Source organism: Micropterus dolomieu, linkage group LG12 (genome assembly GCF_021292245.1).
Source record: "Micropterus dolomieu isolate WLL.071019.BEF.003 ecotype Adirondacks linkage group LG12, ASM2129224v1, whole genome shotgun sequence".
Lineage (NCBI taxonomy): Eukaryota > Metazoa > Chordata > Actinopteri > Centrarchiformes > Centrarchidae > Micropterus > Micropterus dolomieu.
The window spans coordinates 4,806,121-4,816,926 of record NC_060161.1 but is presented as its reverse complement, the minus strand read 5'-3'; the positions used below and the strand labels follow the sequence as shown (position 1 = coordinate 4,816,926).

Sequence of the window (10,806 nt, the reverse complement as noted above, 5' to 3'; positions counted from 1 at the left end):
AGAGCGAGATTGAAGTACCTGACTTCTTTGGTACCCGCTCTCTAGAGTTGAACCCTAACACTATCACTCAGATACAATACAAAGGAGCCCAAACAATTCATGTGACCCCTATTGATGACGTGCTCCGTGAAATTGCCACCAAAAATAACACCCTTAGTCAACCCCTAGCCCACTCATGGTCCGGGCCTGACTCAATCTTAGCCACCACCATCATTCTAGGTTACTTGTTCATTTTTGGGTTGGCCTTCTTATATATCAAGCGTACCCAGGCTCTGCAAGGCAAACTAGACAAATGCACCCGGGGAGTGGCCGCCCTAGTAGGTAACTAAACGAAGACCAGCTGCAGATCTAGAAATGGTGGAGGAGGACCGTGAATACAGCAGACCAGAAAACATAATGGCCCCAGCTATTCTAGAATTAGTATACTAATAGAGCCACTCAGCACTTAGCGACTCTAGAAGGACACCAAGCAGGTTTACCAACACATTAAAAGCTGTACCTGAAGGCAGAATAGGCGACTGTTACAACTTTTAAAAAGTCTATAAAAGCCGTAGGTATACAATTTCACCCCCAATCACGTTAGAGGAGGGCTAAGCCGGAAGTTAGCTTGCTCGGCCGGGAAAAGCGGTGTAATTGCAGAACGACGGAGACACCGACGCACAAGTATAAATGCCTTTATAGTATAAATGCTTTTATACATCAGGGCATGTAGCCCTGACGCAGGAGTATAAATCAAGTTTAAAAAGACTGTGGCACCTTTTCTTACCTCAATGAAAAATTTATTAATTTTAATTCAGTGATAAACTCCTGGACTTTAATAGCTCCTGTGTTTCAGCAGATTTTCTGTTCTGTATTTTCCTGTTTATCCTCATTTATGCCATTCCCCATGTGTGTAGTGTATACAATCACGAGTGACATACAGGAGACATACATTCATACAAAAAGAAAGAGAGATTCTTGCTAACCATCCCAAACAACATTTCTGTAAACCTGCATCAACCACACAAAGTACATAAAAACACACACAGAGGAATATGATTTTGATACAGTGTTGAGGGGATGTGAAAGGACAGGAAGGAACTACCTTTAAAAGCAGCAGTATGGTGTTTTGGTCTTCTACTCTATACAACATTTACTTTTCAAGACTGATCTCGTTTTCACAAATTAAACTATAGAACCATTTTCAGAGAAAGTAAGTACATCTGATTTGTATTGAGCAACCCAAACTCTAACAAGAAGATCAGTTTTAGGCCTTATACTGTATCAGTTGTCAATCAAAATAATAGTGATGACAGGGTAAAGTGGGGCAGTGGAAGTAATAATACTTCTCCAGTAGCATCACCATTAGGGAGAACTAAAGGCTGCAGGGAGCATCTATGCATCCGGTATCTAAAACTTTCCAGAAAAAACTCCTAATAGTAGATAAATGGATACAAAAAATAATTAATTCATCAATTCAATTTTACCTGACGGGCCCTCACTGTCGCTCTCTACTCTTGGATGGAACTGTAATTTAGATCATTTGTGGTCCTTTCATTGTAAATGCTTTTCTTTTCAATGAGACATGGATTCCAGGAAAGTTCAAAGCTAGATTTGATTGATAGATGCTGTACTTAGATGATTAGCTGATTTGGAACATGAACCAGAGCAGAAGGGGGAGGATTCTCACTAAGTTCTGGCAGTGACGCGTGAGGGAGAATCATGTTTTTTTGTCCCTGAGGGGACTTTAACATGAATGTACACTGACTAATGGGGACTGCCCACGGGTACAGATGCCTTTTAAGGTTTAAGAGTTGGGTTCAGGTTACAATTAGGTTAAGATTAGGGGTAGTGTAAGGGTTAATGTTAGTCATGTAGCTGTGATGAGAAAAGGGGGAAGCTGAGTAGAGGAGGTCCAGAGCAGGATCTGGGAATAGTTTTAGACAGGCTTCCAGGGCTGAGAAGACCAGGGGCTAAAGACAGGGGCCGAAGTTACTTCTAATAGCGTGAGTAAAACAACTTGATACTTAATGTTGTTCTTCTACAGTCGGCCTTATTCAGTTATTTAAATGTGTTCACATGTTGTTTGTTTTTTGAAGCCTACAGTTTAATGATTCCTTTAAAAATGTAGGTTTGACTTTTTCAATCTGTGATGAAATAAAGCAAGTGTAAAATCCATAAACCCCATTAATGGCATATTCAATAGTTACTTTGTCAATTTAATTTAATTTTGATAAAGAGACAGGTTTTATATGTAACAAATGTTTATTCCAAATGTCAGAATAAACACCAACAAGGAAGATAAAATCTGCAGATGGTTCATCAAGTGGATTAATCAGTCATGTAAACCTCCTCATCTAACCACAGAGGACAGAGGGGCGTTCAACAAGTTGTGGGGCATCGAGTACAGGAGGCAACTATGCGATTCCTACTCTGGTGAAGGCGTGACGTCTCCTACCCAGCCTCTGACTAGCTAAGCCAGACAATAGTGTTTCTCACATAGCCATCGAAGTCTGGCTGCTCCAAATTGTTAAGCTGTAACAATTTCTTCTAAATGCAGTCCATTTGTTTGCATTGTAGTAACCTAGCTGTGGAGAGTGAGAAGAAACATCAACAAGTAAAAATATTTTTTGTAATAGAACTTGTTCTTCTTTTCTTCTTTGATTAAATAAAAGTTAAATGTAACAAATGTTGACGAATGATAATAGAAAGTGAAAGACAGCAGTTTGTGATTTGATATGATTGTGGGTAAACTATAGGGACACTGTGTTTGTGTGAACTTCACCTCACAGCTTTAGTGATGTCACTGAACAATGTTAGGTAGATATTAAAAACCTGCTCCCTTTAATAACCTGATCTCTCAAACAGGTTTCACTCTGAAGAATGGAAGGTCTCCACATGGACAACACCTCACAGAACCAAAGCTACGATCACAGCGACATCACCTCCAACAACCAGGATTACAGGAACTTGTCATTCATCCTGTATGTGGTGACATACACAATCATCGCTACCGGCCTCCCGTTGACCCTCGTGGCCATCTATGCTCTGTATTCTATGGTATGTACATTCTGACCAGAGCTGGAAAGAGTCAAAATATTCTACTTAAACAAAACAACAATTACTTTGATGAGCATTTACTTAAGGACAAGTAAGGTTACTGATATAAAAATCTACTCAAGTAAAAGTAAAAAGTAGCCATGCTGCTCAGCTTAGATGCACAAAAAGCATTTGATAGAGTAAAGTGGAGCTTCCTTTACCAAACATTAGCAAATTTCGGGTTTCACACAACCTTCATAGACTGGGTGAAAATGATATACAAAAACCCCAAATCACGGATTAGAGTCAATGGGTGTTGCTCAGACTTTTTCCTACTCAAAAGAGGAGTCAGACAGGGAGACTGTCTGAGCCCTTTACTGTTTGCTGCAAGTATAGAACCACTGGCTGAGTCAATAAGACAGAATAAAGATAAAAAGGGAATAAAGGATGAGGGGGGGACAGAACACAAAATATCACTATTCGCAGACGATATATTAACATATATAAATGCACCTTCCACCTCATTAATAGTCCTGGTGAATAACCTGAACGAGTATGGGGAGATCTCAGGATATCTGAGGCTAAATCAGTGGCTATGATGCTCTCAGGTCAATGTCCAGCTGATTTAAAGGGGAAATTCAAGTTCAAATGGACTAATATAGGGTTCAAATATCTGGGTATTATTATTACCTCTGCTACGTCACAGCTATTTGAAGCGAACTATGGGAAATTGATAACTGAAATTGAAAAAGAGGTGGGAGATTTTGCCTTTGACTCTGATGGGGAGGATAGAAACTGTGAGAATGAATGTACTACCAAGACTGTTGTTTTTGTTCCAGTCATTGCCTATTATGGTCTCTAACTCTACCTTTAAGATGTTAGACAAGATTACATCCCAATTTATTTGGAAAAAGAATTAAATATAAGACACTTCTTTGTCCAAAAGAGAAGGGAGGGTTAAATTTACCCAATTTAAACAATTACTATTGGGCTGCTCAACTCAGGGCTATTATTATGTGGATTACTAATAATGCAGATACATTGTGGGTGGGAATGGAACAAAACTCTATAAATGTACCTATAGAGTCGCTTCCATTTTTGAGTGAGGTAACATTAAAGAGGCTGAAGGTGGGCAAAGTCTGGATCAGGGGGACAATGAGAATATGCTCAATGGTACGTAAGAAATTGAAACTGTTAAACACCATTTGTAGAGCCGCTCGAATCTCGACAAACACAGATTTTTTGCCATCTATGATGGATGCAGGATATAATAGATGGACACAACAGGGGTTAAAATATATTGCACAAATGTTTAGGGGACAAACCCTGAAGTCATTTCAACAGTTAACACAAGAATTTAATTTACCAGCCCATGATTTTTTCTAAGTTTCTACAACTAAGACATTACCTTAAGACACATAAGGAGTGGGAGAAGATCTCTAACACCCCATCGAAACTAGAAGAATTGTTAATGGCGTATACAGAGGGAGAAACAAAGAAAGGGATTATATCAAAACTGTATAAGGTACTACAATTGGAATCTAACAATAACAATTTGGATGTCAAGGAAAAATGGGAATTGGAAGCAAATATTATAATAACAGATGAACAATGGGAAGAAACATTCAAAGCAGGACATAAGGTAACTAGCAGCCCGACGTGGAGGGAGTTTGATTGGAAGATCAAAATGAGGTATTTTCACACTCCATCTATTACATCAAAGTATAGTAATACTTTGGAGAGATGTTGGAGGGGTTGCGGATTGGTAGGGGACTTTACACATATATTTTGGGATTGCCCTAAGATTTTAGACTATTGGAAGAATATTCAAAAGGAAATAGAACATGTTTTGGGTATTGACTTTAAGTTAGATCCAGCATTGTACATATTGGGTATAGTCCCAGATAATGCTATAGATAGGAACTTGACTTCCTTACTGAGAATTCTGCTTTTAATAGCAAAGAAAACAATCACAGCCTCTTGGTTGAAGCCACAGCCTCCCAGTATAACTGAATGGAGAGAAAGGGTAAAAAGTGTGTTCATCATGGAGAAAATCACAGCGAGGTTGCAGCTCAAGTCAGACAGGTTTGATCAAAGATGGTTACCAGTAATAGAGACAATGTCAGAACTCTAGTTACCTCTTTTATTGGTTATTTATTTATTTATTTATTTTCCCCTCAGCTTAATTGTAATTTCTACTTACTGCAGTACACTTGACAGTGAAGGTATTTACTTATTGCTACAGGTTACTCAGGTTCTCTCCTTTTAAGACGGAGGAAGGAATGTTTGAGGATAGAAGGCGAGGGCATGATCATAGGTTAGAAGTGAAACTGTCAGCGCATCTCCTAATGTGCATGTTGTATATACGCTGTAAAAACTGTTACTTAGATCTAACTTAAAAAGGCAACATTTTCCAACCACTTTTTGTTAGTTTAGCGAACTTCTTGATTTTTTAAGTTGGGAAAACTCAGTAATAAACATTTTAGTGTATGCTAAAATATTAAGAAGAGTCTACAACAAACTGGCAAAAAATTAAGTTCAGCCATTGTCAAAATGGACAGCATTTTAACCACATCAAAATTAATTAAAATAAGTTACATTCAAAAGAAATTTTGAATCAGTTCATGTACTTATTTTCTTTAAATGTAGACCAATTATTTTTTTCTGTTGTAAAAGTGCAATTTACTTCAAATACTTAGTTAGCATTGTCATAAATTTAACAAAGAAAGGACGTATCGGTTTTCAACATTTATTAAAAGCAATTAAATGCAGTTATGCAAAATTAGACCCAATCTTCTGACCACAGCCTATGTGTAGCACCTCTTCTGTGTGTAAACAGTCATCTTGAAGGGACAAATTTTACTATTTCAAAAATTACAGCTAACAGTCTGCCTCAGGCATCATTTGACATCACTGGTAACAGAACAAAAGCTGTGCTAGAAGGCAGAAGCTGCAACTGTAGATGTTTTTATACATAGTGAGTTATGGTTTAATATTGTCAGATTTTCCTTTTAAATCTTAATAAAACATTTTACATACTACAACTTGTGACCTCAGCTTACAAACTGCAGCTTGACACAATATTGTGACAGTGTATTTCAGTGACTATTAAAACACTTGATCATAACAGAAAACATATCTGTTTGTGACAGCCAGGGTGACTGTCATGTTTCACTGTCCACGCTTGAAACTTGTTAGTGAAACTAATGACCATGGAGGTTAGTTGAGGACCCAGTGCGGAGTCCCACAAACAATCCTTGAAAGGCCTTCAGGTACAACAGTCTGAAGAATCACACATCAGGCCAAGAAAATGTATAAATTTCCTCAACAGAAACAACAAAACTTCCGTCTGTTTTCAGTGCAAGGCCAACAATCTTTGCGAGATGCTTGTTGTTGAGGCTTATTAACTTGGCAGTTGGTTTTGGGCGCAGTGCATTGAGTCCCACAGAAAGTCTTCATCAAAAGATTGGATGGATACTGGAGATTCTGGCCAGATTGTCAAGATCTGTAAGCACTGGATTCCCTTGATGATGATGCCCACCGCATCTGGTTCATGGCGAGCATAGGCTAGATCCTCAAACCGCATTTTCAGGTCCTCATGCACGCTGCACTCTGCAGTTCCCTGTATGACAAACAAACAAAATTAGGAAACTGTCGCCCTTACTAAGGAAAAATAAAAACAGAATGTACAGTATATTCAGATTAAGATAATAATTCAACATCACATCTTCTTTGGAGACCCAAAAAACGCAAATGTGTGCTCAAATCCACACAACACTAAGCAACTTCAATAAATTTAATACAAATAAACTATCACAACCTAAATAATGTTAATATTTTATGTACAGATCTTTAACATAAAAAATCCAATAATGTTTGCTTTGTATGACGTAACAGTGTGTGGCTTTTTCAGACACTTCATACTCTTTCGTCTTTCCCATTTATTTCAAAGTAGGAAAGACCAGTAAAGAACATATTTACCAGTTAGCAACAGCTTATATAAAACACTTTATAGCCTACTGAATGAAAAGCCCAGATGTCCCCCCTTTTCCACCAGCAGTTAAATGCAGCATGTATTCATTGATCTGTGTGGAGCTGGAGACCTGTGTCCCAGTGTCTCATAATTCCTTTCACAAATGTAACATTATGCATATCTGTCAGGCATACAGATTAAACAATCTGTAAATAAATACACAATAATGTTAAATATTTCCTATATTTGTTCAATTTAAAAATCTGTACATAAAATAAAAATGGGAGAATACACAAAAGTCATTGAGCAGGCAGTATTTTTCAGAAATTTTCCCGGGAAAGGAATTTAAAATAAGTTCTGCATAGGGCTCTACTTCATAATACTTAAAAATGCTGCTAACAATCTCCATGCTGCTGGTTCTCTCAACCTACACATGGCGAATGCTGGTTCAGTCAGCCCACATAAAATCATACTGGTTAAACTTGACCAGTAAATCCAGAAACAGACCCAACCACACTTTTTAACTATACTTACATAGTACTCAGAGATAAGGTCCTGTCCACTCTTTCACATATACTCAGTGAGGCATCTTAGAGTCACATCTCTCATTTCACATATCACATTTTGTTAAAATTTAAGTACTTTCAGTTATGTTAATCAAAACCAAAAAATAAAAAGTGGTAAACTTGAAAGATTAGTCTCATTATTCTTCAGATGATTACCTATGTGTTAGAAAAATATCTTTGACATAATAGGCAGGTGAACGAAATGTTACTTGTGATGAGTTATGTCAGTTTACTTCTGGATGCCGTCTTGACAAATGACTGCGGAGGGCCTGAGCATGGGCAGTCTACATGTATACATGACAAGACATGGCTGTGTCTAAAGGTGGGGGAAGGGGATTACTGTAGTAATCTTTACTCATTACCACTGACGGCAACGTCGCCCAGCACGATTGCTCTAAAAGTTGCTCCGTGTATCATCAGCTTAACAGTAACAGCAGTTTCAGCAATTACCTGAAATCATGATCGATTGTTTAGTTGAAGGCAAAGTAAGCTGCAGTCCTCAGCTGAAAATGCACCCACGTGAGTTTGTTGTTCTCCTTTTTGGGCCGAGTTGCAACCTCACAGTCAGGAGTTAACTGGCTGTCGGGAGCTGCACCTTTTAACTCACCTCCAGCTCTCTCTGTAGCTCAGACAATCCCTGCTACCTGCGTGTGCTAATCCATCCTTTCACGCCGCCGCCGCCAAGCAAAAGTACTTCTTATACGATGCATCGATGAATCGTTGAAATAATCTAGCTAAGCTTTGAATACTAAAATCATCGTTAGCTGCAGCCCTAGGTATTATTATCTCTAGCCTTTTGGAAACAAGCTTAATAAAACTGCTTAAGATTTTTCCTCCAATAAAATGGTTTTGGAATAGTCATTTCTCATAATGATAGTTTGACACAAAAACATGTTTCCCGCCTGAAAACACATCTTTAAACTGGCATTGATCATGATCACTGTTCATCAGTGGCCTGTACTACCAAGCAGGGTAACTGGCTTATCCGTAACTTCAGGAGTAACTTCATGACGTCGGGTGTAACCTCCTGGTTAACCCGTACCACAAAAGGTGGATAGGTGTTACCCGAGGTCTGTTGCCATGGCAATTTACGCTGGATCTCTAAACTGCTCCGAGCAGGTTTTGTTTGTGGTTAACTCGAGGTTACCCTGCACGTGGACTACACACCACATCTGTACTTACTTGTGTTAATGATGAGAAGTAGGATATTAATACACACCACTTAAATATGTTTAGATTTCAGCCTGATTTGTTCCACTGCGGCTGCGGTGAAGTTCTGAACACAACAGCATTACATTCAGACAGCGAGCCCTGCAGCCGAGCTGGGATTTTAGAGAGGAAATCAGACAGGAAACAGAAAACAAATCCAAGATCAAAGTGTGAAATTTACAAGAAGAAAAATCGGAAATTCCCCTGAAATTAATGTCACAAAAAATCGAAATCTGGTGTTTTCTTCTGAATACGCCCGATCCAAGGCAAAGTCTCTGAGGTGCATGATAGTGATTGTGGGCTAAACTCAGGAGTTTTTCCTCTCTGCTAAATCTGATTGCAAAGTTTAATATAACTTTCCAATGCATGTATAATACACTGCAGACATGTGTGTGTGATGTTGCAGCCTTGCAAAGGCTTTTTTGCGATAAAACTGCCTGCACGGCCAAACACGCCCCTTTTATGCGAACATGCACCAACTCCAATTAAGTTAACACGGGGTTAACACCAACGCAACTAACCATCCTAACATCTTATCCACCTTCGTAGTACCGTTTAACTCCAGTGTAGGTGATCAGAGTTTGTCAACCCTGAGTTTGCCCGATAACCCCGAGTTAACTCTGAGTAGGTTGAACTCCCTTCGCAGTGCAGGTCACAACAAACTTTTGTGTCCAGTTGTTTATCAACCCTGATTGTAAGCACTGCAATTAAAATTGCTGTTAGTTTTATAAATTTATTTCTAGACTGTTTGAAGATGTTTTGTGAGGTGACCTTGAGTGTTCTGAAAGGTGCCTGTAAATAAAATGTATTATTATTATTATTTGGGCAGAGCAAGATGACAGATTTGGGAGGAGGTGGACTTCACAACATGTTTCCAACTGCTTGTTGACTTTTACCAATGTTTTCCTGCAGGTGAGAAGAGATCATGTTGCTCCCATCTACGTCATCAACCTTCTCATTACTGACCTGATTCAACTCTGCTTCATGATCGTTCAGGTGGTACGAAATGTGGATTGGACGATATATCTCATCTTCGTATATATTTACTTCTCTGCTCTGATTGCCAGTGTTGGCTTCATGGTCTGCATCGCCCTGGAAAGGTATCTGTCTGTCTATCCAGTATGTGTGGAGCTCCTTCTGTGTCTGAACATTATATTAGTTTATAACTCTGAAGCTCCTCAAAGACTTTGTGTCCATCTTGTATTACAGGTATTTGGTCATCGCCCACCCGCTGTGGTACCGCTTCAGACGATCCATCAGGAGCTCTGTGGTGGTCAGTGTCCTGGTCTGGGTCCTTTCTGTGGTCTGTGTTGTCCTTTTCTTTAATCTGGTCCGAGCAATAATCTACTTTGTCCTCCTCCTTTCCTTCCCACTGTTAATATTCTCCCTGGTTGGGACCCTCAAAGCCCTGTCTGCTTCCATCTCGGTCCCCTCTGATGAAAAACGACGAATTGTGGGAATTTTGGTTCTGGTGCTGTTTATTTACACCGTGCTGTTCCTGCCCTTCATGATTTGGTTCTTGAAAGTATACACTGAAAATAACAGATGGCAAGACTTAAGACTCAACATTCTGTCTCTAACATTTCTTAGGTTCAGTCCTCTTGCAGACTTGTTCCTGTATGTCTTCATGAGGAAAGGGTTCATAGACAAGCTTTTGGCCTCTGTGTGTTGCTGCAGAATGGACAGCAATGATATCAGCAGTTCATCAGTATGAATGATGACAACATTTCCACAGTCAGCTTCATGTAGGCAGAGAAAGAGGGAGAGAGAGAAAGGGGAGGAAACAGGAGGAGAAATGGAGGCCAATAGAAAGGATAGAGACGAGACAGATCCTGTCATCTACTGAGACCATTTCCAATAAGACACCTAACTGTAGAGAACAGGAAGCACTGTTTGGACTCTGCTGTGGGAGAAGTGGCTGCTGGGAAATGTTTTGGTCAACTTGCTCTGGTTCACTGTGATGGCTTCAACACATGGAAATAAAATGTGTTTTATTAGTTTGGAGCTGGAAGTTGATGTCTGTCATTATTCTCCTTTAAT

At 39.2% G+C, this 10,806-nt stretch overlaps 1 protein-coding gene across 1 annotated transcript; it reads left to right on the top strand.

Annotated features, from left to right (window-relative positions):
* Positions 1–2,862: 2,862 nt before the first annotated feature.
* On the top strand, positions 2,863–10,770 carry LOC123980708 (ovarian cancer G-protein coupled receptor 1-like). Its single transcript, XM_046065226.1, has 3 exons — positions 2,863–3,039; positions 9,679–9,866; positions 9,976–10,770. Exons 1-3 carry the CDS (start codon positions 2,863–2,865, stop codon positions 10,478–10,480), a joined length of 870 nt encoding a protein of 289 aa, XP_045921182.1. The 3' UTR covers positions 10,481–10,770.
* Positions 10,771–10,806: the final 36 nt, after the last annotated feature.